Here is a 26,335-nt window from a genome sequence, read left to right as displayed (position 1 = left end):
CAGTCCATTTCTTCAGGTTTCTGCATTTGGACCACATTTGATAGCATCCCAGCTCCCAGGTAATCACGAATCCTTGAAGCCTGGGCTATAGTGCTTGGATAAAGGTGCAAGGTATTTCAAGGAAAAATGGGTAAACTCACGGGGGAGTGGGGGAGTTCAGTCACTCAGATGAGTGCAGATAGCAAAGGACCTTGATGTGTGGGGTGGAAACTGTGAGTCTGAAAACACACACATTCATCTTTCCCCCTGTGCCATCCAGCCTGCAACAAGGACTCCCCAGAGAGCGAGAATCTGTTTGTGACCTTGGACCCACACTTCTATTATCCACTGGGGGGGGGGGACTGTGCTGTGTGTGCTAACACATACATATATATGTGTGTTGCTTTCGCTTCCTCACTCTTAAACATTGAGGTATTCCTCTGTAGTCAGCTGTACTGAGCCAGCTCAGAGGTGCTGTAGGAACGATAAACACAGGTGCAGATTGCTTGCTTACGTTTTAAAGCTTAAAGGTAGCCTTTTTTAATAATCCTTCCAAACTCCTGAGATGACTGATTCCCACAGAAACAGGGCTTTGATGCACAGTAATTAACCATGGGTCCCATGAGGGTCCCAGCGGCTCCTGTCAAGGCATGGGACCTACAGATCAGGTAGCGAGTGAACAGTTCTGGAAGGTGATGGTGAAGGTGGTACCAGCAGTCCTGCCAGATGTGAGAACCCTGTTGCTGGTTCACCGGTTGTCCTTTCTTGGAGCTTTCTTTGAAAGGAACTGACCACTGTATACCAGAAACACCCTTCAAACACACACTCAAGACCTGATGCCTGATGTTCTGGAGATGTTCTGACCTAGTCACCTAGCCATTGTAATTTGAATCTTTTCAAAGTCTCTGAGGCGCTTTGACAAGAACCGAACTGTGATGTTCTAGATAGATGACTGGGTCAGAACATCTCCAAAACATCAGGCAGGTCTTGTGGGATGTTCCTGGTATGCGGTGGCATACATCCTCCAAGGAAGGACAAACCAGGTGATAGAGCTATGGACGCCCAAGTCTCAGTGGTCTCTTTTCCACTGCAGGGCCAAATGGCTACTAAGGCGACACTATACCGGACCCGTTAAAGGCACATTTGTAGCACTGAATGGTTCCGTTCGGCCCTGCAGTGAAAAAGAGACCATTGATGCAATCCACCTCACAATGTATAGTCGCTTGCTACTTACGTCTTGGTGCCGGATACCATAGGACATCTTTAGAGGTCTTGTGGAGTTCATACCTCGACAGGGAAGACCTGTTTTGGTGGGTTGGAAAACTTAGAGGGATGGAGTTGGCTAAGGGTCTCCAGAATATACCGTTACCCTTTTGTTGTAACTGCTGTAGAATCTAAGGGAAGTTCAGTCTGCTCTTCAGTTAAACACCTGGATTTTCACTGGGCTTCTTGCGTATGGACCTCGTGTAGGCCTGCACTAAATTTTATTTCGAAGCGCTTGGAAGATGAAATTTGGAAATCTATGTTTTCCTCTTCCTCGATTCATTATGGACGGCATCATCATCTCACTGCTGAAATCAATAATGGCACCGAATGAATTGCAAATGCACACTCGTGGACCGGCTCTGCGCCAGGCTGAATTAGGCAGTGCGGAGAGGACCACACACACACACTATCGCATACTCTCGCCCGCTCAAGGGAGAATGCTAAAATAGTGAGGAAGCTCTGCTGGCAGTTCAATTATTACGCACATCTGTTCAGCGGCACATCTGGAGGAGGTGCCATCGCCTGAGACGAGCTTGCCTTGCTTGTGTGCTTTCAGGCTTTGTGTGCTGTCGAACTTAAATATGGGGAAAGTGAAGAACGTCCTCTGCTCCGAGGGTCCGTAGGTGGGCGTACGCCTCGTTTCCTGGCTCTTCTACCTGTCTCCTAACTTATTACAGACAGAAGCTTTGCCATACTTACTGAAAACTTTATAGTCGTCAATATATATTTTGCGATATAGGCCATGGGCCATTGGCCTACTGATGCTGCCGATAGCTGGTTCTTATCAGTGGTTCTTCCTGCTATTAGACAATGTCTCCTTTTAAATCTTGGTTCCTTTGAGTGGTTCCAAGGTAATGTCTTCATTTGGAGTCTTTGTTAATCTTACTGGTCTTTCTTATTTTTTTAGGTAGTATTTCCTTTTGAATATTGCACCCTCTCCATGGTTTTTACTCATGCTCTTAGGTAGAGTCTCCTTTTAACTCTCAGTTCCTCTCAGTGGTTCCTCCTCATGGTTTTAGGCAGTGTCTGCTTTTGAGTATTGCTTCCTCTTCAGGGTTCGTCCTCAGGCTCTTAGGCAATGTCTCCTTCTGAGCCTTGGTTCCTCTCCGTGGTTCCTCCTCATGGTCTTAGGTAGTGTCTGCTTTTGAGTATTGCTTCCTCTTCAGGGTTCGTCCTCATGCTTTTGCATAGTGTATCCTGTAATCCCTTAGCATGATATTGATGACCTGGATCAAGCTGGTCGTAGTTTGGCTTAACTCGCCTCCATTACAGCAGCAGCCTAAAGCTGCACGAACGCCCCGCTCCCCTGATTCTTGACTGATGGCAGCAGAAAGTGCAGAGGAGAACACAGCTGAGAATAGAAATGATGAGGATAAACGAGAGAACCTTTCCTTCATCTCCAAGCAGTAAATAGGTCTGTGTTAATGGCCACACAAATTAATTGATTAATTAATTCATCCATTTGTCTTCCTTTTAACATAGCTTCATTTATTTTGTGTGAAAACTGGCTCATTTATTTATTTGCTTATTTAGTGATAGACTGCTTGTTGACTCATTTATTTACTTCTGTTAAATTAGACTCTTATTTGTTTATTCCATGTTAAATGGGCTGTCGTTTTATTTATTTATCTATTTAATAATTTTGTTCTTTATTTAGAATAAAACTGACGTATTTTGGTTTTGCATGGCTTATGTATGTTGTTGTTGTTGTTGTTGTTGTTGGCTGTTTTTCAATGCCTTTCATTTCGCATTATTAAATCAATAATAAATCCTGAGCCTTTTCTCCTGGACAAATCTGCTCTGGACAAATCCAGCTGTGTACATTCCTAGACGCACAGGGGGGCAGTTTGTGGACAGGGCGTGGGTCAGTTCTGGGGCTTTTCCATGGCTGTATTGTGTGCACTAACAGGAGTGCAGAGGAGATAAGAGGGTCTCAATGAGGCTCCAGATCCTCCCACCATTCAGCCACCCTCAGTGTGGAGAGACAGGCAGGTGAATCAGACGGATGGAGGCTTCTTCCAAGCAACTCTTCCAGAGCAGGTGAATGAGACAGCCAGGCTTTCAGCCCTTTCCTCTGGGCTAACAAAAACTTTCACACCTTAAACCCACCTTAAACCTCGAATTTACACAGTTTTCCTCCTACCCTAGATGCTGTGAGGTTTGCCTGGAGCTACATGTTTATGGGAGGACACCACCTCTAATGAATATATTATTCAGCTATTTGAATTTACACCCATTATCTAGTCCCTGTAGGGAAGTGCTGCCAGTAGAATAGGACTCTCTGGAGCTGATAAACATGAACCTATCTATAGGCACCTAATGCCAGGTGTGGGCTAGAGGGGTACAAAACCCCCCAACATTGAGGAGCTGTGGAGCAGTGGAACAACTGGAGGTTCTCTGGAATGATGGTGATGGTGCTCCATCTAGTACTTTTGGGATGAGTTGGGGAGCTGAGGAATGCTTTTGTGGCCAAATGCAATCAAATCCTCATGGCAGTGCTCCTCCAAAATCTAGTAGAAAGCCTTAGCCTTCTTCCCTGGACAGTAGAGTCAGCAGTTGCTCCAACAAAAGCAGCATCAGCTCGTTTAATACCCATGATTTTGTAAGAAACAATAAATGAAGAGGTGTCCCAATACTTTTGTCTATAAAGCATATCAGCATTTCAGCTGCTACAGAGGTATGGTTTTCTTCCATAAGAAAAAAAAAGATTTATTTAAATTCATAATGTACAGATCATCCGCCAGCACGAGCCCGCCGAGGGAACAACATCGTCCGTGTGGTTTCATAACAGCCTCAGATTCCCATCTGAGCCACAGTGTTTGGACAGGACTTGAGTCATCCACCATCTATACCTCTGTCCCCTTAGGGAAGGCCAACCACCTCACCCCAAACACACATCGTTTCGGCTCAGTCCTCCGCGGAGCGTCCAACAGCTTGGAGTCTAAAGCTTGCCGCGCTTCTCTGGGAGTTGCTACACCCAGCGCAATTATTCTTTCTTGCTGACATCACATAATCGAAGGGCGGTTGTTTTCTCTCCTCCCTCTCATGGTAGCAAAGTACAGAGGGAACATAAGTGGACCCACAGTCGGCTTTACTGAGATACAAATCCTTTTTTTCTGTGAAGCTCAAGCAATTTGGTCTGTAGCAGCCATCTTTTCATTTGAGACTCAATAAAGATTTCAACGCTAGAATAGGAGATATTAGTCCATAAACACCTCAATAAACATTCCTATACACGAGAATAGGAGATATTAGTCCATAAACACCTCAATAAACACTCCTATACACGAGAATAGGAGATATTAGTCCATAAACACCTTCAATAAACGCTCCTATACACTAGAATAGGAGATATTAGTCCATAAACACCTTCAATAAACGCTCCTATACACTAGAATAGGAGATATTAGTCCATAAACACCTTCAATAAACACTCCTATACACTAGAATAGGAGATATTAGTCCATACACACCTCAATAAACACTCCTATACACGAGAATAGGAGATATTAGTCCATAAACACCTCAATAAACACTCCTATACACGAGAATAGGAGATATTAGTCCATAAACACCTTCAATAAACGCTCCTATACACTAGAATAGGAGATATTAGTCCATAAACACCTCAATAAACACTCCTATACACTAGAATAGGAGATATTAGTCCATACACACCTCAATAAACACTCCTATACACTAGAATAGGAGATATTAGTCCATACACTCCTCAATAAACATTCCTATACACGAGAATAGGAGATATTAGTCCATAAACACCTCAATAAACACTCCTATACACGAGAATAGGAGATATTAGTCCATAAACACCTTCAATAAACGCTCCTATACACGAGAATAGGAGATATTAGTCCATAAACACCTTCAATAAACACTCCTATACACTAGAATAGGAGATATCAGCCCATGAACATCTCAATAAACACTCCTATACACTAGAATAGGAGATATTAGTCCATAAACACCTTCAATAAACACTCCTATACACTAGAATAGGAGATATTAGTCCATACACACCTCAATAAACACTCCTATACACGAGAATAGGAGATATTAGTCCATAAACACCTCAATAAACACTCCTATACACGAGAATAGGAGATATTAGTCCATAAACACCTTCAATAAACGCTCCTATACACTAGAATAGGAGATATTAGTCCATAAACACCTCAATAAACACTCCTATACACTAGAATAGGAGATATTAGTCCATACACACCTCAATAAACACTCCTATACACTAGAATAGGAGATATTAGTCCATACACTCCTCAATAAACATTCCTATACACGAGAATAGGAGATATTAGTCCATAAACACCTCAATAAACACTCCTATACACGAGAATAGGAGATATTAGTCCATAAACACCTTCAATAAACACTCCTATACACTAGAATAGGAGATATCAGCCCATGAACATCTCAATAAACACTCCTATACACTAGAATAGGATATATTAGTCCATAAACACCTCAATAAACACTCCTATACACTAGAATAGAGATATTAGTCCATACACACCTCAATAAACACTCCTAAACACTAGAATAGGAGATATTAGTCTATAAACACCCCAATAAACACTGCTATACACTAGAATAGGAGATATTAGTCCATACACACCTCAATAAACACTTCTATACACTAGAATAGGAGATACTAGTCCATACACATCTCAATAAACACTCATATACACTAGAATAGGAGATATTAGCCCATAAACACCCTCAATAAACACTCCTATACACTAGAATAGGAGATATTAGCCCATGAACACCTCAATAAACACTCCTTTACACTAGAATAGGAGATATTAGTCCATGAACACCTCAAGGTGATTCAAGGTGATGTGGGGTATGTAATTCCTCCCAAATACCAGTTACTTGTTGTCACACTAGTTATGTTCCCGAAGTGACGGTATGGATGATGTGATGTGACGGTGTGAACCACGGTTTCCCGAATCAACTTTCGCCCAAAACAATCAGCATTTGACGGTAGAACTATGTAGCACTATGGATATTACAACCATTACCTTGACCACAGTCTTGCTACAACATTGGTCCCAAGAATGTGGTCATTTTGATCAGAGACTTAAAACGTTGATGGACGGAGAATGAAAGCACTGGGAATGAGGAAGGGGACGGACAGGCAGAGCAGAAACACTGCTGATAAAAAGGAAAAGGAAAAGAAATGGCAGCAATAATGTTCACGGTCAGTGGGCCGACCTTGAGGGAAGGACTTTAGTGGGGTTCCTGCGCTCTGTGGGAGGGGGTGGATTCCCTTCCAGCTCAGCTTTTTTGCTCCCCCCTCTATGGCCAAGGTCTCTGCCAGCTTAATAGAATACAGTGAAACCAGAGTATGCATGCATTTCGCTTGAGTACAAGGCTCGTTCTTTTCACCCTGTCCTTTCAAAGCCTAAAGTGAAGGCCATTCTTCACTTCTTCATAAACAAATCAGTCTGGCAACCTTTAAAGCACTGCTGCTTCTCAGTTCTTTTGTTCTACATGCAGCCTGTAGGTTGTTTACAGACTAATATATGTATAGGAGTGTTTATTGAGATGTTTATAGACTAATATCTCCTATTCTAGTGTATAGGAGTGTTTATTGAGGTGTTTATGGACTAATATCTCCTATTCTAGTGTATAGGAGTGTTTATTGAGGTGTGTATGGACTAATATCTCCTATTCTAGTGTATAGGAGTGTTTATTGAGGTGTTTATGGACTAATATATCTTATTCTAGTGTATAGGAGCATTTATTGAGGTGTTTATAGACTAATATCTCCTATTCTAGTGTATAGGAGCATTTATTGAGGTGTTTATAGACTAATATCTCCTATTCTAGTGTATAGGAGCATTTATTGAGATGTTTATAGACTAATATCTCCTATTCTAGTGTATAGGAGTGTTTATTGAGGTGTTAATGGACTAATATCTCCTTCATTACTCTTGCAATTTCTCTGCAAGTGGCACTAACAGCATGGCTGTTTGCAGCTGTTCAATCATAGCGCTCAGCATTGACTCCCTATTTTTAGCACTTTTTACAAATTCAGTTGATAGTAATGGCTGATTAGGAAAACATCCAAACTGAATGTCCAGCAAAGACTGGAAAACATGGACGCCTGATCATTCCAATGACTTCTAGCTCATATGTCCTGGACAGCTTGTTTTCGGCATATTTACTCATTTCATATCAACACCGGTGGGCTAATGTGGGATAATTCAAACAGAATATGTCGGAGGCAGATAAGGAAAAGGCCTCACCAACTTCCCAGCTGCTGAGTGAAATTGGAAGTTGGGCGCCAATATTATATATAGAAAATGGACTGTTGGACTTGTTGTTTTTTCACCCCATCAGTTTACCTCACGGTAAAATATTTACCCACGAAGAAACACCTAAAGAGAGGAAAATTAGTGTATTGCATCATCCAGCAGAGACGTCCACATTCATTAAGGCTGCTCATGTGCTCCTGAGCTGGCGGAACACTAAATCTTCCGCGGTGCAAGTCAGGCCCCAGGAGTGGAGCTATTAGAGGACTATGCACGGGCTGATAAATGGGTCGGTTGCGGCCCAGCGCCGGAGTCCAAGTGTGTGTCCTGACAGCCCCTGCCTGGCTGAGTGTGTAGAGATCAGTGCGGGGAACGCTGCTGAATGTTAATCCACCTGTCCACGGCTCTAGGGAAAGAGACGAGCTGATTCCAGACAAAGAGGAAAGATGGGTTGAGAACAACGAGAAGTAGCCGCAGGGTTTCATAGGATTCTGACTCACAGTAGAACCTGAACACACACTGTACATAAGGAGCCAATGAGTGGAAGCACATGGTGGTAGAGGTTTCTAATAAAGTGGCCAGTGAGTGGAAGCACATGGTGGTAGGGGTTTCTAATAAAGTGGCCAGTGAGTGAAAGCACAAGGTGGGTGTTTCTAATAAAGTGGCCAGTGAGTGGAAGCACAAGGTAGGTGTTTCTAATAAAGTGGCCAGTGAGTGAAAGCACAAGGTAGGTAGGTGTTTCTAATAAAGTGGCCAGTGAGTGGAAGCACAAGATAGGTAGGTGTTTCTAATAAAGTGGCCAGTGAGTGGAAGCACAAGGTTGGTAGGTGTTTCTAATAAAGTGGCCAGTGAGTGAAAGCACAAGATAGGTAGATGTTTCTAATAAAGTGGCCAGTGAGTGGAAACACAAGGTAGGTGTTTCTAATATAGTGGCCAGTGAGTGGAAGCACAAGGTAGGTGGGTGTTTCTAATAAAGTGTCCAGTGAATGAAAGCACAAGGTGGGTGTTTCCAGTAAAGTGGCCAGTAATCAGTTCACTAATTAACAGTGATTCAAGTCTTGTTTTCAAACATAGCGAGTTTTAGTGACCTCTCTCTCGCCCTCTGTCACACACTCAAAAAAAAAACAGCATTCTCCGGGAGCGCACACACACACACACACACATACACACACACAGACTCATTTGTCAGGCGTGTCAGCTTGCATGGGCAGAGAGCGACTCACCCGCTGTCACGGCGGCCTCAATGTGTGTGTCATGCTCAGTATCTATGAAAGCCTGCGGTGTGTTACACTAAACATTCATCTCTATGCCTCGCCGGGCTCCTCGCGTCTCTGATAGCACACTGACACTGCTGATATCTACACTAACGCGCACAGGCAGTGTGCTGAAGGCACCATCTGCACTTTCAAATACTGCATGGTGGGCATTGTTTTTGAGCCTTCTCTCATTTCTGTTCTTTCTTGCTGCACTTGGCTCAGCTCAGAGTCGCGTTGTTGTGTTTTTAGTTGGGTTGCATGATTCACAACGCAATCCACAGTGTTTTTTTTTTTTTTAGGCTGGCCATCTGGACTTGTGTGTGTGTGTGTGTGTGTGTCTATTCCAAACGAAATCTAAATTCTGAACATTTTAAAATGAGAAGCAGTAAATTTGTACTCTAATGAAGAGCTGATTAGATAAACTAGGTGCAGGATAGGACCCGGAAATACTTGCCTTCCTCTGGTAGAGCTCTTGACATGCTTAAGCGAGCCCCTGAAAAATCCCTTAAATCCAGCTCAAGACCTCAAAAAGCTGGTCTTTGATGGTCAAGGTGGTTGAAAAGCTGCTCATCCAGGAGAAAAGACCCTATACTGGTGAGCTAGCTGAACATAGTGTACTTTGCATTTGCAAGGTTTTTGCTAGGTTTGGTCATGATGGTTGTTCTGGTCGACCAGCGTGGTCTTACTGGTCAACTAGTGTGAAAACTTCTGGTCATGCTGGTCGACTAGTGTGGATCTCGCTGGACAAGCTAATTGACTAGTGTGGATCTTGCTGGTGATGCTGGTTGATTAGTGTGGATCTTGCTGGTGATTATGGTCAGCTAGTGTGGATCTTGCTGGTCATGCTGGTCAACCTGCTTGGTCATGCTTGGTCACACTGGTTGTCTAGCTTGGTGAGGTTGATCAAGGAAACATTGAGCTTAGAAATTATGACAGGTTTGGTAGCCATGACCTCTTAGAGAAGACAGTGTGGTTCCAGAAGGTTGCTGGTTCAATTCCTCGGAGCAGCAGGAGGTTGGCGATTTCGAGGTGGGTATGGGGGGAGTGAAAGAATAGTGCTTTCTCAACAACGTTGCTCGGCTCCTGGAAATTGGAAACCACCCTCACTCTGAGGACAGTGAAGGCAAATGCCATTAACCATGATTAACTTTGCACAATAATGCAACAATTTTGTCACATTTTAGGACGGTACATCCCATAAACTGTTGGGAAAATCACAGAGAGGCTCTAACCGACTGTTTTTAGACCCACGTGTCTTCTCATTTATCTTCTGGCATGTACGAGCAGTCCGGCTTTAAAAGGCTACAACAACAGCAAAAAAAGCGCCCTGCTGCAGTTGAAGTAGCAAAAGCAGGCGGCTCTTCTGTTTGTGCCTCTTGTCGTCTGTAATGTTATCACAACTGTCACATGCCTTTGGGTGTTGGAACTCAGAGGGGCCATGCTGGCCCCAGGGCCCCTTTCAACCCTGTGCTCTTTTATCTGATGCCTATACCCCCCCCACCACCACCACCACCAACCCCACTGCCATGAACTGAACTGCTTCTACAGAGAATGTGGAGGTTAGGCAGTTAGGAGTGGAATTGCATAACAAAAACCAACATGATAGAAATCTAGATTTTTCCCCTGGAATGCTAATGATGCTAATAATATATGATGGTGGTGGGCACTAGCGGCAGCAGCCGCAATCCTGTACCATTACTTTTATTGAATAATGAGCCAGAGAATGAGATTTATTTTTTGGCCTGTGTCTATTCACCACTCATATCGATATGATGCAAATACATTTGAAGGCCGATGATTGGTGTTAAAGTCAATAGCTATAGGTCATTGCAAGTTCAACAGTTCTGGCGATGTTGGATTTAGCTTATCTTGTGTTTTAACAAGATCATAAACAGGGAAAAGCAGAATTAACTTCAAACAGGTAGGAATACTACTTCGTTGTCTTATCTGGCTGTACACTCTTCTCATAGTCTAAGTTCAGAGGTTCAGAACTAAAAACGGTACAATAATTATTTCTTACTTGGTTGATTGATATCTAAATCTAGAGTTTGGTCTTCCTTTGGTTGTGCATAAAGGCTGGTGCTGCTGGTGGGTTCAGTTCTCAGGTCATATACCGTGTTCACTGTTTGAGGTTAAACTACGGTTATTAACTTTTGATGGCCATCATTTTTAATGGTTGTCATTTTGAGAATAATAAATTGGTGTGAGATCTGGACGCACGGATCCAGCAAACTTGCTCAATGCGCCGTCACTCTCATTTCTGCACGTCTTGATTTTGCAAAGTATTGCCACCGTTTATCGTATAGTAGCTTGTAGTTGCATATGTTGTAGTTGTAGTTGCATTTGTAGTAAGCCAAACAGTTCTTATGATGATGAAGCTAAATGAGAGAGGCTGTTGTTTGCTTGCCCTGTCCAGGTGCATGCTTGTCTTGTGCCCAATGATTCCAGGTAGGCTCCAGACTTATTAAGACCAGGATGAAGCAGATAAGGAGATGAATAGATGGGTAGGTGGATATCCAAAAAACATAGCAAGCTAGCAGTATACCATCAGATGGGTCTCATCGTCAGATTTTTTTTTTCGTTTCCTGTGATGACCCCCCGGCCAACACCATGTAGTGGGGTGCTTTCTTCAGCTTTTTTGCTCCATGTAACGTCCAGACTGCTCCCATAGATTACTGTAATAAACTCACTGCCCGTTACATTTCTCACTAATTGTCTGCCCTGCCTGAGACTCGCCTGCCGTCTTCATGCTCCAACAAGCTGAGTGTGTGGCAATAACAATGAAGACTGGAGTGTTAATGTCACTCAGTGAAGGATGGTGAGGAGAGCCCACTGTCCTGACGGAGGCATTCATTTCAGCCCATTGACTTTAATATTGCCCCTCACTGTAATAAGCGTGGCTGTCCCAGTCACATTCGCTTAATTCAGCAATTATCGATTCAGCGGTGGAGGCCACATGGCCAGATCAAAGCTGACTCTGGAATGCTTGCGTTCCGTATCGAACCTTAAATCTTTCAGTTGTGTAAATAGTTTAACTGATTCAGAGGAATAAAGTCACATAGAGTCCTATGTCCTTATGAGCACTGGCGGCGGGCTGTGGTAGCACCCAGGCCGCGATGTACAGTCACTCCAGCGGCGAGTTGTGGATGCACCCAAGCTGCAATGTAGATTCACGTTGGTAACAGACTGGAAACATCTAAGCTGCAATGTGGAGTCACTTCGGGGATGGGCCATAGAAGCATCCAAGCCATAATGTAGAATCATTCCAGTGGTGAGCTGTAGAAGCATCCAGTACTCGATGTAGACTCACTCTAATAATGGGCTGCAGAAGCACTGATGTAGCGTCACTCTGGTGATTAGCAATGGAAGCATCCAAGCCAATTTAGATTTGCATTAGTAGCAGGCTGTGGAAACATCTAAGCTGCAGTGTAGAGCCAGTCTGCCCATGGACAGTGGAATCATCCAAGACACAATAAAGACTCACTTGGGTAATGGGCCAAGGAAACATCTAAGCCAGGATGTAGTCACTCCGGTGATCGGCCATGCAAGCTGTGATGTAAAGTCACTCCAGTGGCAAGCCATGGAAACATCCAAACCATGATGTAGAGTCACCCTGGTGCCAGGCCATGGAAGCATACAGGACACGACCATCCAGAGTCACTGTTAGCGTACATCTACAGTACAGTCTGTTATGATCATATAATGTTGGTGTAGATGGAGGTACAGGGTGTTTCTAATAAAGTGGCCGGTGAAAAGGTTACTCAGCCCCATCAGGCATATTACATACAACAAGACGTATGCAGTCTGCCAGGCTGGTAGAGATAACCCTGCGTGCCTGTGTTGCCTTCAGGGTGTGATGTTCGAGATGGGGTCGACATGGGTCACCTCAGAACCTCCAGTCTGGTTAAGAGACTTGTGGAGTGGCCCTCTGACCTGTTAGCCTGCAGAGGAGAACCGACTGTGTCAGGCAGGATTAGCGGACAGCTTTTAAAATGGCCAGAGAACGAAAGAGAGAGAGAGCCAGCGCCGCTGGGCGAGGCTCAACCTCATGCTTTCCGACACTACATCCTGACGGAGCCTGACTGACTAATGACGCATGCCGAACCACTTCAGCTGGAAGGGGAAACATCTGGAAAAGTTGAATATCTGAAGAGTTACTGCTGAAGGGTTGACTTTTGAGGCAGTTTGATTCCTTGGTGATTTAAAGAATTGGTGCCAATCACTGAACGTTTGTGTTGTGTTGCGTAGTCAAAGGCGTTTCCGGGTAGTCAGACTGAAATCTGACCGCTGTGTTGGACGTTATATGCAAATATGCTCTTTTCATCTTTTCAGTTATTATTGGTGATTTGGTTGTGAGATGTGTCTTGGAAAGACAAGACAACCTTAAACACACATACACACCAGTGGACAGTGTGCCCGGAGCAGTGGGCAGCCATTGCTTTGGCGCCCGGGGAGACAGAGAGGGTGAAGGGTCTTGCTCAAGGGCTTAACTGTAGCCAAGCCCGGGCATTGAACCCACAACCCTGTCATCAATAGCCTGGAGCTCTAACCACTGGGCAACCACCGCCCCAACCACTGCCCCAACCATGTGGCTCAAATGCGTCTCAGACCACCTCCTGAAGTGGTTTGAGCGATTATTCAGGCAAAATCCTGGTTCTCAGAGACCAGATGAAAACGGGGTCTTTAGCTGAGTCCAAAAGTCCCCCACATGTGGAAAATCCAGAACTACAAGGTACTAATTGATTCTGGACTCCTCGTCTCCTCGTTCTCCTCCTCCATTCTGAGCTCATTGAGTGCGTCACAATCTGAACATCAGCCTTCCTCAGAGAAGCTGAGCATGAATCTTCAAACAAAACAGTGCGATGAACTCCGCCAGACTCCTAACACTACATTGGCCCACCTCTGTAATATGAGTAACCTTGTAAGTCGCTCTGGATAAGATGCTATAAATGCTATAAATGTAAAATGTAAATGTCTTATGCTGGAAACACTATACAACTATATAACTCTTAAAGCTATTAAAAGGAATTGAGAGGAAGTGGAGTGGTTAATGCCTGCACAGATAGCTGAAGAGCGTATCACTGTATCCTTTATAAATATGAGTGAATGGAAATGACCAAGGTCTTCTTCATAGAAACTCCTAATTGTCCCAAAGTGAAAGCATTTGCTGGTTAACTGCAGAGGTTCTCTTTTAACCTTGATGCTTTGTTGTTACTCGACTAGCATGCTAGTCTCTAATTGCACCAGCGTTATGATCTTCTCCTCATGTAAGTCTACCAAAACACTATCTTTGGCAGTAGAACAATCCTGTGTGCCGTGGATGCTAATGGAACAGAGCTCTGCTTATACAATAGAGGGAAAAGGGTTATTGTTCTAGTACATCCCAGACAAATCAGTCCTCGGTTTCTCTGTTGAGATATTCCGATTCCTTTCTTTTGCATTCATATTGTAGAGGCATATGGAGTTCTTATAACCTTCATCATTGCACCTATTACCACCCATCCATCTCCCTCACTACAGTAAAATAAATGTCATCTGTCAGATGCCCACTGCTGCTGTGCATCTTCCCTCACCTTTTTTTACATCCCTTCATCACTACACCACCCGTCGAGCCAACCCCCAAACTTCTTTTTACCTCACATCCTCCCCGATTTTAGCTAGGCAATTACCCAACCCACTCATTAGTCCCCTCCCACCAACACATGTAATGCTCCCTATACTGAGGGGGGGGGGGGTGGACTGACACATGAGCAATTGCCAACACAGTGCCATCGGGCAACCAACGCACTTGGAGGAGAGTCATCTACCCACCCGGAGGGTGCAAAGCCAGTTGTGCTCACTTAGGCTCCGGCTGCTGATGGCAGGCAGCATGACCCAGGATTCGAACCAACTGAGACCCTATGTTGATGCTAAGCTTAAAACCCTATGATGAACATTCAGAAAACAGCAGCTTTAGAGGTCTAATCCTGTAAGAGACGGTATCTCTACTTGATCGCCAGCCCTGGTGTGGAGCCTTAATAACCGTATATCTGCTGGGCCACTCCACTGTTTAGCGTTGGTCTAATGAACAGAATCAGTTCCTGGAGCATATTAAATCCGACCCCTCCACTGCAGGGCTCTTAATAAGAATATAGATCTTAGCATGAATAAGATTCCGGATCTCTTGATGGTATTGGCATGGTGTGGCATGCAGTGTCCTCTAAATGTCACAGTTTCTGCTATTTACGCCTCTCTGCTCACCATTTAAACAACTTATTATTGATTCGGACCTGATGAGCAAGGGGGCGTCCATTCCATTACAAATCACAGATCCAGAAAAGGCAGTGTTTATACTCAGCATTCGAGGACTGCCCCTCTGAAACTTTCGGGAATGGGAAGTGATCTCAGGCGAGATGCTTTCTCCGTTATTTATAAACTACTTTTGTGTGTTTGTGGACTTTGAGTCTTCGAATGTGTAATTACAGGGTGCTTCCATACACTTATTTCAATATACTGGAATGCTGATCAAGAAGATCAGGATCCCGTTTAGATCTTACTATAAGAAACATTGTCCCAAAGAAGCTTTCTATAAATTCAGGTTCAGACTCCTAGGAGGTGTTGCCAAGGGCGACAGTATCACTAAGAAAGTTCTTAGGATTATGAACAAGAACCACTGAATCAGGAGGAATCAAGATTAAAAAAGAGAAAGTTTGTAAGATCATGAAAAAGAACCACTGAGAGAAACTACAAACTCACAAGGAGAACCTCCCTAAGAACATGAAGAAGAACCACTGAGAGAAACCAAGGCTCATTTGGAGAACTACTGAGAGGATCCAAGACTTAAAAGGAGAACCTCCTCAATGTCATTAAGAAGAACCACTGAGTGGAACCAGAATAAGGAAGAACTACTGAGAGGAAACAAGAACTACAAGGAGAAAACATTTAAGAACATGAGGAAGAACCACTGATAGGAACCAGTATTCAAAAGGAGAACCTCCCTAAGATCACAAGGAAGAACCAATAAAAGGAAACAAGACTTGAAAGTAAAAACTCATTAAGAACAATGACAAAGAACCATTGAGAGAAACCAAGACTCACAAGGAGAACCTCAGTAAGATCCTTACAGAAAGGAGTACCTCCCTAAGAACATGAAGAAGAACCACTGAGAGAAACCAAGACTCACAAGGAGAACCTCAGTAAGATCCTTAAAGAAAGGAGTACCTCCCTAAGAACATGAAGAAGAACCACTGAGAGAAACCACAAACTCACAAGGAGAACCTCAGTAAGATCATTAGGGAATGGAGTACCTAAGAACATGAGGAAGAACTACTGAGAGGAACCAGGACTTACAAATAGAAACTCCCTAAGGACCACGAGAAACCAATGCTCAAATTTAGCATCAGCGATCACTTGTATTTCTTTATTGGGGCTGAATGATTGGAGGCAGTCAGTTTAGCTAGCATCAGGAACCAAAAGTCCTCTAGAGGTCAGAACAGCCACGTTCAGTTGAGTGAGAAAGTAAAGATGAAATGTGTTGCTCCATCAGCAGACTGGACGCCCAGGTCCACCGAGCTGGAGATGATGAGTGGGAGCTAGAGCAGGATCAGCACTAATGTGGCAATTCGTCACTCCATTGATCTGGCCTGGGCCTCGGCTAGCTTCACTCCATTGATCTGGCCTGAGCCTCGGTTAGCTTTACTTCGGGGGAAAAAAAACAACAAATCCTGAATTTCTCTCGCGTGGCTTTTCTCAAAACCGGGGCGATAATGCTGACTGTCTCCAGGGTTTGGCTCCAAAGCCTGTGTGTTAAAGTATTGAAGGGTTGGTCCCTCAGCATCCTGGATGGATTATGGAGCATTTCAAAAGCTTTGGGTGCGGAGCAAAGCATTCTTGTTTTTCACTTTATTTTCAATCGGCTTTCTGGATATCGAATCCACTTTTGGACTCCTGAAAGTTGTGCAGAACTTTGGGTCATCATGCTGTTTATGGCAGCTGGTATGTTGATGGGCCTAAACTGCAGACAGATCCTCATAATCCCTGAAAAAAATAAATAAATGAGCTTGGTTCCGTCAAGGCCTTGAGTTGAACCTGTATTTCTGGACAGCAGTCTGTAGAAAGCACCAGTTCTTTCTGAAAATGTGACTTCACAACATCCTGACCTCACTAACTACTGCTCTTGTCATTGAAAGCAATCAAATCCTCACAGCAATGCTCCTCCAAAATCTAGTAGAAAGCCTTAGCATTCTTGCTTGGATGGTAGAGACAGTTACTCTAACAAAAGGATCAGGACCAACTCTTTTTAATACCCTTTATTTCAGAATAAACAATGCATGAGCAGGTGTCCAAATACTTTTATATTTTGATATATTGGAATGGATGCCCAGTTCTTTATGATATATATATATATATATATATATATATATATATATATATATATATATATATATATATATATATATATATATATATAGCTACACCAGAAGCTCTCTTCTCTGGTCTACCATATATATATATATATATATATATATATATATATATATATATATATATATGTTTATGATTCTGTATGGGCTAATTTCCTCACTTACTCACCCACACAGCTTCTGGTAGTCCTCAACATATTTGCCAGACCTCCAAACTGCCCCATGTGATCAGAAAACCAAAATAATCTGATCTAACAAGAGAGCTTCTGGTGTAGCTATAGGCACTTTCCAGGAACGGCCCAGTTTGCCATGGTTGTGTGTAACTGCAGCATCTATGACCAGGTCTGGCCGGTCTGGCCGATTAAGTCTCCCGCTGTGTCCGCCAGTTCACTCAGGTAATGAGACGGCTTTATTGGAAGCTACAGTTCTCCACACGCAGTAATACAGAAGTGCCTGAGTGTAGAAGAAAACAGAGCGCAGTGGGGAGTCCTGGGAAAACGACCTCCTTAGGGGCTAAATACCTGCTTATTACTCCTGTCTGCGGCCCAAACAGCGCCCACACACACTCTCTCTCTCTCTACACACACACACACACACACACACACACAATGATACACAAGCCTGGTTTTTGAGCTCACATGTACAGTATTTCCACCGACTGACCACTTTATGAGGTCCTTCTAGCTTACAGCCCACTATATCAGTGGTCAGTTTCTGACCACAGGACCACTGTTGATCAGGTGTTTGGATGGTGAATTGTTCCCAGTGATGCAAGGTTGGTCCTTCTGTCAAAGTGGAAGCACAAGGTAGGTGTTTCTAATAAAGTGGCCAGTGTGTATAAGCACAAGGTAGGGGTTTCTAATAAAGTGGACAGTCAGTGGAAGCACAAGGTAGGTGTTTCTAATAAAGTGGCCAGTGTGTATAAGCACAAGGTAGGGGTTTCTAATAAAGTGGCCAGTGAGTGGAAGCAAAAGGTGGGTGTTTCTAATAAAGTGGCCAGTGCTTGGAAGCACAAGGTAGGTGTTTCTAATAAAGTGGCCAGTGAGTGGAAGCAAAAGGTGGGTGTTTCTAATAAAGTGGCCAGTGCGTGGAAGCAAAAGGTGGGTGTTTCTAATAAAGTGGCCAGTGCATGGAAGCACAAGGTGAGTGTTTCTAATATAGTGGCCAGTGAGTGGAAGCACAAGGTGGGTGTTTCTAATAAAGTGGCCAGTGAGTGGAAGTACAAGGTGGGTGTTTCTAATAAAGTGGCCAGTGCGTGGAAGCACAGCAAGCACATAGGCACAGATTCAGTTGTGTGTCAACATTTAGCTTTCACAGCTTTGTGAAGCCTCATCCCTTCGCTCGCTGGTGCAGCATCCCTCAGTAGTGACAGCAACCAGTAACCCTGTATCTTCATAAGATCAGGAGGACACTTTTTCTTTTTTTCCCTCCACTGGTTACACAAGAAAGCTGTGGAAATAAGGAGGAGGTTAAGCGAAGTGCAGTGTAGCTGCTGACTGATCACACCACAACAACCATAACACAAATGGGGCTGCCAAAAGAGCCTGGCAGACGTGGGAGACCGGCTGCTCACAGAAAACCATGCACACACACACACACACACACACTGCACTTTTGCATTATGAGGATGAACAAAATCTACCATATATATATATATATATATATATATGCAAATATGTATGGGACATGAACCGTATGTCCAAATATTTGTGGCCACCCTTTTTAATGACTGCATTCAGCTACTTCAAGTAGCACTCATTGCTCACACAGATCTGCTCGTCCAGTCCCTGGAGAGAGGTAATGCCAATAGAATAGGACTCTCTGGAGCAGCTGAACATCATGAACCAGTTATTGGCACCATGCTGCCTAATGCCAGAAGTGGGCCAGAGGGGTATAAAGCCCCAAAGCATTGCAAAGCTGTGGAGCAGTGGAAGAGCTGTGTTCTCTAAAGTGATGGTGGTGCTCCATCTAATACTTCTGGGATGGGTCTGGGAGTCATCTAACGCTCCTGGCGCTCCTGTCGCTAAATGCCATCGAATCCTTACAGCAACGCCTTACCCTTTTTCCCTGGACAGTATAATGACAATAATAAGACTGTAATAGCCTTGATTTCGGAGGGAACGATTAAACGAGCAGGTGTCCCAATACTTTTGTCAGTGTAGTATCATCTATATGTATTCATATCTTTATGAGATGCAAGGAAGAGCACACCCACGCACATGCACTGTGCTCTACACATCACGAAGAGCTGTTCCACATCTTCCCACACTGTAGTACAGCGCCACTGTAGTGCTCGTCTCACACATACACCCTGCAGCATATGTGAGACCGTTTGGGCGTTTTGGGGCAGCTGATGGAGCAGATGGTTGTGGCTGGCCAGAGGAAGGTGTTTGATGGGTGGAAAGAGGTGTTTTTAATTACACGTCAAGTCTGTCGCCCAAGCGGTGGCTGAAGGGGCTTCGTCTGCTCGTGAGCCTGGAGCCTGTGCAGGGCCTCGAGTGTGCACCCATGACCAACACACACACACACACACACACACACAATCGGAAACACACTTCCATTTACTTCCAGACAAAACCACTGCAGGACGAGGCCCGTCAACATTGCCAATGTCTTTCCTAATTGGCACGTTGTCCTGTTTGACAGGAGAGCCAAGTTAGGGCCTTCTATTTTCACTCTGCTGTTGAGAAGCCAGACGTTGCGAAAGCAGGTCAGAGGAGGTTCCGGCTGCACACAGGCCCTCGTTCAGTAATCGGGCTAATTAGGCCCTGCAATCACGGCTTGCAGCACGTAGCACAATCAATGCCGACTCGCCCATATGGAGGGTAGGAGCGTAATTATCGCCCAAAGGTATGCCCTACACTTTGGAGTTGAACCTTCTGCTGACACAGGGGACCATCTGAGCTGTTTCATTGGCCTAATTTGTGTTCAGTTTTCATTATTAATTGTTTAATCTTCTTTTGTTTTTAAACATTGCCTCTGCAGTTTGCCATAATATGCGGGGACAGCCGAGGTAAAGGCGGTGCTGAAGTCGCCGCTGGGTCGCTGTTGAATCGGTACGGTATGTTCACAGTGTTCCCTCTTAGGCCTCGTCCTCAGCTGGTCTCGAGAGTTATGACCATGGTGATCCCACTTATGATGGAATCACCCAAAGCAGATCACCCACACAAGCTCCTTATTTGCATGTTGACGTCTTCGAGCTGTGTTCTTTAAAGTGGTGCTCCATCTAATACTTCTGGGATAGGTTTGGGAGTCATCTAACGCTCCTGACGCTCCTGTCGCTGAATGGCATCGAATCCTTACAGTAACGCTCCTCCAAAATCTAGTAGAAAGCCTTAGCTTAGAGACAGTTACTCCAACAAAAGCAGGAAACGATTAAACAAGCAGGTGTCCCAATACTTTTGTCCGTGTAATATCATCTAGATGTATTTATATCTTTATGAGATGCAAGGAAGAAGGCGTCTTCAAGACGTGGTCTTTTTGAGATGAGGTACAAGTCAGCCTGCCCCCAGTGACATAGTGCTTCTTTCTTGTTTTACCAGAACTCCCTGTTTTGCAGACTGGACCTTCCTGTGTTATCCAGTATCCAATGCCTCTATTTTTACCAGTACTTCTCTTCATGTTTTGCAGTCTGCCCTGGCACTGACAACAAACTCAGCACCCTGTCAGATCTGGACCAGCAGTACCACACTTTGCGCAAGTTTTACGAGAACTGTGAGGTGGTGATGGGTAATCTGGAAATTACCAGCATTGAGCGCAATCGCAACCTCAACTTCCTCAAGGTGAGTTCAACTAACACTGACTCCATCCATGCATCCATCCATCCAAGGTAGGTCTGGAGCCCTCATTCCCCACTGGACAGGGGACCAGTGCATTGTAGAGTCCAAATCCTGAACTGTAAACCCTAAACCTAACCCTTAACCCCTAACTCTAAAATCCCAATGCTTAACTTTAGACCCCAAAACTCCTTCTTCATAACACTATACCCCAAATGCCAAATATCTGCATGCTTAGTTCTAACCATAAATCCTAAACCTGACCAAAATCTGACCACACCATGGCACTAAACACAATCCCAAGGCTCCCAAACTGAAACCAGTTGTAAACCCAACCTCCTGAAAACTAAGAGGACTCCCCTAAATCCTGTACCCTAAACCCTAAACATCTACACCCTTATTACAATCCGTTAAATCCCTTATTTCCATCCGTGCAACAGATGACAACCTAGCTGGAACTATCTATCCATACATTTCTTATCCACTTCTTCCTGGTCAGGGCCGTGGTCGGTCTGGAGCCAACCCGGAATCATTGGGCGCAAGGCAGGAATATTCCTTGGACAGGCCGCCAGTCCATCGTAGTTAGCTGGAACTAGCCAACTGTAAATTCAACCTCCTGAAAAACCCTCAGTTTCTATGCTGAACTACGGATCGCTCCAAAGAACTATCCTTGCTCTCATCGGGTTCATGCCACAACTGTCAGTTCAGAGCCAAGCAAGGTTTGCTAGGTCAAATAGTATGTCAGGTGTTTGTGGACACCCCTTCTAATAAATGCGTTCAGCTACTTTAAGTTGCACTAATTGCTGACACAGATGTGCAAAGTTTTGGGCTAGATGGGATATAAAGCCCCCCAGCATTGAGCTGAGGATCTATGGAACTGATGGTGCTCCATCCCTTACTATTGAGATGAGTTGAAGAGGTGGGGATGGATGAGGTGGGATGGGGATCATCGGCCATCATTCAACATCCTGACCTCACTACCGCTCTTGTTGCTGAATGTGTCACTGCAATCACAGCACTGCACCTCTAAAATCCAGTAGAAGACCTTCTTTCCTGGGCAGTGAAGACAGTTAATCCAACAAAATCAGGATCAGCTTTTTATAAGCTCTTGATTTCAGAAGAAGTGACGAACAAGCAGGTGTCCCAATACTTTTGCACGCCACTTGAGATTGCTTGATGGCAATACAGGTCAAACAGATCCTGTGAAAAGACACGTCTTTTGTCTTGCTGCTAAAGCTAGGTTGATTGTGAAATGTTGGTGATTGCTTGGCATTTACCTCAGGAGAAACTGTAAGGAATACGATCTGACTCAAGGTACCTTGATAAGGTGAAACTCAAGAAGTGAACAAGTGATTAGTGTTCATCATCAGGCTCTATCAGACGATGCTTCCTGCTCCAGACCTTTGTTATTGATGACTTCTGTTTGTCTGCAGTGTTATTAAAAGATAAGTTGTCTCAACATGGTGCACTAGATGGAAAATCATCTATTCATTTTGACAACTGTGCCAGATAGGGAACAAAATGTGCAATATTTAATGGGTTTCTTTTCAGCCTGTACTTTTATGGCATGTTAGATGTGGAGACTTCCAAAAACAAAAGGACTTGAAAAGCTTGACTGACTTTTTAAGTGATTAGTTATTGGATTTTGAATACATACAGTTGCAATGGAAATTTAACACCCAAATTTAACCCCCATTGCAAAGTTGGTTCATCAGTGAAATGTGCGAACTCTCAATTGTTTGATAAACCTCCATAAACCTCCATGAAGGTCTCCATGCCTCAACATCTGACACTTCTGACACTTCTGCTCAAAACCATATAAATTAGCCACAAGTATTGAGATTCTCTTCTGTGGAGCAATGAAGCCAAACTGGACCTTTTCAGGCCTATGGATCAGCTGTATTTAAGTCTGGAGAAGAAAGAAGGAAGCCTACGCTGAAAAGAACACCCTGCCTACAGGGTGGCTTGGTGATGCTCTAGGGCTGCTTTGCTTCCTCTGGCTCTGGAAACCTACAGCATATGGAGTCAGGTCAAAGTGGTGTCAATCAAGCATCAGGAAATCCTAGGCAAAAAAACCCTCAGGCCTCTGTGAGGAAGCTGAAGCTGGGGCATCATTGGACCATGTACCAGGACAATGTTCCCAAGCATACCTCAAAGCCCACTGAGGCTTGGTTGTAGGATTCTGGAGGAGTGATCATCATAGTCGCCTGATTTGAACCCCATAGAAATCCATTGGTGGGATTTGAAGAAGGCAATTGCAGCAGCAAACCCAAAAGTATTAGTGAAATGGAGGACTCTGCCCATGAGGAATGGGCTGAGATTCCTCAGGAACACTGCTGCCAGAAGCTGGTGTCTGTCTGTGCATCATGTTTGCAGCAAGTCAGAACAGCAGAAGGTGCTCTGCTAAGTACTGAAGAGGCTTGTGATGAAGGGGTGGAGTAATTCTGAGATTGTAATCGTCGTTAAAAGTGGGATGGATTTTGGGTTGAATCTGGAGAAAGTTCTTTTTCTATTAGTCAACCGTAAAACTGACCTATCACATTTCATTAGACTGTAAATACCCTGTAAATAAGCCTCCTCCCCTTTTCCCGGCAAGCCCACGCCACACCTTCCTGGGTTTTGGTGCTTGCCATGTTTAATGAGCTGAGCTGTGGCTAATTACTGTGCGAGTCCATAAACATTTCCATTAGCCATGGTGTCATTAGCACAACAGTTAGGCATATGGGGAATTGATAAGGAGTGTTGGTAGGTATGAAGTGAGGGAGCCCTGCTTTCTCTCTCTCTCTCTCTCTCTCTCTCTCTCACTGTATCAGCATCCTCATGCATGGTTAATCTCTCAGCACTTTTCTGTGCACCCCTGCTGCAGTCTCTGAGGAAGGAAGACATATGCTCACCTGTGGTTCAGAGTCTGGAGATAGAGACAGAGGAAGTGTGGAGGAAGTCTGTAGGCTTCCTCTGCAGTGGCTTCTAAAATAAATTCCTCAGCACGCCTTTCTAGCACTGTCATTCCTGGCACATCCAGGAAGGTACAGCTACAGTATTCTTAAATCAGAGCCATGGTCAGATTGGGATCATTGAGGTCTGAAGGCTAGTTCTTCTCATTAGCTACGATTGGGCTGATGCTCTCATTCAGAGCGATTTGTAGGGTTGGCGAATGTAGAGTTTGGAGTCTTGCCCAAGGACTACACTATTGGCTTGGCTTGCCTGGCCAGGGAATCAAACCCAAGTTTGCCTCACTACCTATGACCTACCATTGAAATGTTCTGACCAGCTGTGGATGAAGCAAAACAAACAGAAAAATAGGTTCTTTCTTTTGGAAGATCTGGAAGATCTGACCTAGAAGGCAAGTCTAAGATGTTGGGTGATCTAGAGTTAAGATTCAGATGAAGTATTCCAATAAAACCATGGGCCATGACTCCATTGCTTTTTCAGGCCCCATGCTCCTCCAACATCTAGTAGAAAGCCTTCTTCCCTGGACAGTAGAGGCAGTAACTCCAACAAAACATTTTCTTAGTAGAAAACAGTGAAGGAGCAGGTGTCCCAATACTTTTGTCAATGTAGTGTAATTTCACTGTAATGTAAACTGGCTATGATCTGTGGGGTCCATGCCTTAATGGGTCATAGCTGTTTTAGCAGCACAAGCGTGACATGATGTTATGGCTTATCGGTATACATACGCTATGACTGAATGTGAAATGACTTGGTTAATGAAGTAAACCCGACGTTCAAGTGTGATAAAGCAGGAAAGGCAGCCACTTCTCCTGACTCATCTTCAGAGCAGGTTTAGCCCAGTGTTCGTAAACATTTCCAGGTAATAGTGAATAATGTGCCTCAAGTTCCACTTGTGCTTCTCCAAAAAGAATATGCTTGTGCTTCAAGGATGCTTTTAGGACATAATACAGCAACGTAATGTCCCCTTCCATATTGAACCAAGGAGAGGACCATTTTAATGGATCGTAATACAGTCACCACCACAGGAACCTTCCTTAACAGCAAAACAAGCTCTAACTAACAAGCTTAGTTCCGTATATGTGTCTGATCTTGACTGCCTCAGTGTTAGAGCCTGTTTACATCAGGCATTAACAGCATCTTAGTAATCAGATCATATTCAGATTTTACTTAAAAGACAGATGTAAACACCCCCAACAAAGCATTGGATAATCGGATTATGATCTGATTATCACCAGCTGGTCAGAGATGAATCTTGTCCACATTAAATACACAAGTAAATGGAACTTTTGGATCAGCTTTTCGGATTCCATCAAACAAATTTAAAAAACAAACAAACCAAATTTATTTATAATGTTTATTTTTTAGCTAATTTCCCAAACCACTCGTTAGTACTCTCCCCATATCACACTTATAGTGTCCAGCACTGGGAAGGTGAGGACAGACACATTTTTTGTCTGTTGTGGCCTCCCGTCCATGCAAAAAAAAATTGGTGAACTACCGCCAGTGGACACTCAGAGGAAAGTGCTGGGTAGCTAGCACTGCTTTGGCTAGCAGATTACAGTATTGCACTGCAATGATAATGGAATGATGAAGAGCCATCTACCAATCCAGAGAGAGCAAAGTCGATTGTGCTCCCTCATTCCAGCTGCTGATGGCAGGCACCATGATTTCTCATGTGTATAAGAGCACTATTACAGAGTTTGTTCCCTTGCCAGTTGTGCTCTCTTAGAATCTGGCTGCTGATGGCAAAGCAGCATGGCTTGGGATTCAAACTCACAACATCCTGCGGGCCATAGTGGTAACGCATTAGACTGCTGAGCCACAGGACAGTTTTGATGAGAAACCGTAGTTTACAGAAAGTCTAATGGATCTCATCTGGTCACACTGGGGACGTATTTTAATGAAATAGATCCAGATGCTATCAGTTAATGTCAGTGTTCTTTCACTTGGACCAAACTCACTCAACATTCTCCAAAATAAAGGCTCTTCAAATGGTTCTTTCCTCACACTCACAAATCTCTGTTACAAACATGGTGTACGATGAAACCAAATATGGCATCTTCAGTTTTTCAGTGGCGTCCTTTATTTTTTTAAGAGTGCAACTCAAGTCAGACGGACAAAAAAAACCCAAAAACTGGTCAAGTCTCATTGAAAGGGACCCTGACGTCTCTTAAACTTTTTCATATGTTTAATGAGGTCTGTGATGAATTTGTAATCTGCATTGATTGTGTGCTCAAGCCTGTTGTTAGCCTGATTGTCCAACTGCTTATGAGTGCGGTGATCAGTCTTTAATCAGAACTTAATCAGAACTCCCTCCAGTGTATTTGCATTCCTTGATATTTCTTTTACATAATCCCAATCAGCGAACACTGGAAAGACAGGAATAGAAGAAAACATGAGCCTGAAAG

At 43.9% G+C, this 26,335-nt stretch overlaps 1 protein-coding gene across 2 annotated transcripts in view; it reads left to right on the top strand.

The window, feature by feature from the left end:
- The window catches only part of LOC140535388 (receptor tyrosine-protein kinase erbB-4), a 214,713-nt gene that overhangs the window by 82,348 nt on the left and 106,030 nt on the right, over window positions 1–26,335 (top strand). For both annotated transcript variants that reach the window (XM_072656717.1, XM_072656716.1), the window contains exon 2: window positions 20,830–20,981. In XM_072656717.1, the coding sequence (XP_072512818.1) occupies window positions 20,830–20,981 (152 nt within the window). The remainder of the gene's footprint in view (window positions 1–20,829; window positions 20,982–26,335) is intronic.

Source organism: Salminus brasiliensis, chromosome 15 (assembly GCF_030463535.1).
Source record: "Salminus brasiliensis chromosome 15, fSalBra1.hap2, whole genome shotgun sequence".
Lineage (NCBI taxonomy): Eukaryota > Metazoa > Chordata > Actinopteri > Characiformes > Bryconidae > Salminus > Salminus brasiliensis.
Note: the sequence above shows the minus strand (reverse complement) of the source record. Positions and strands in the feature narration are given on the sequence as shown.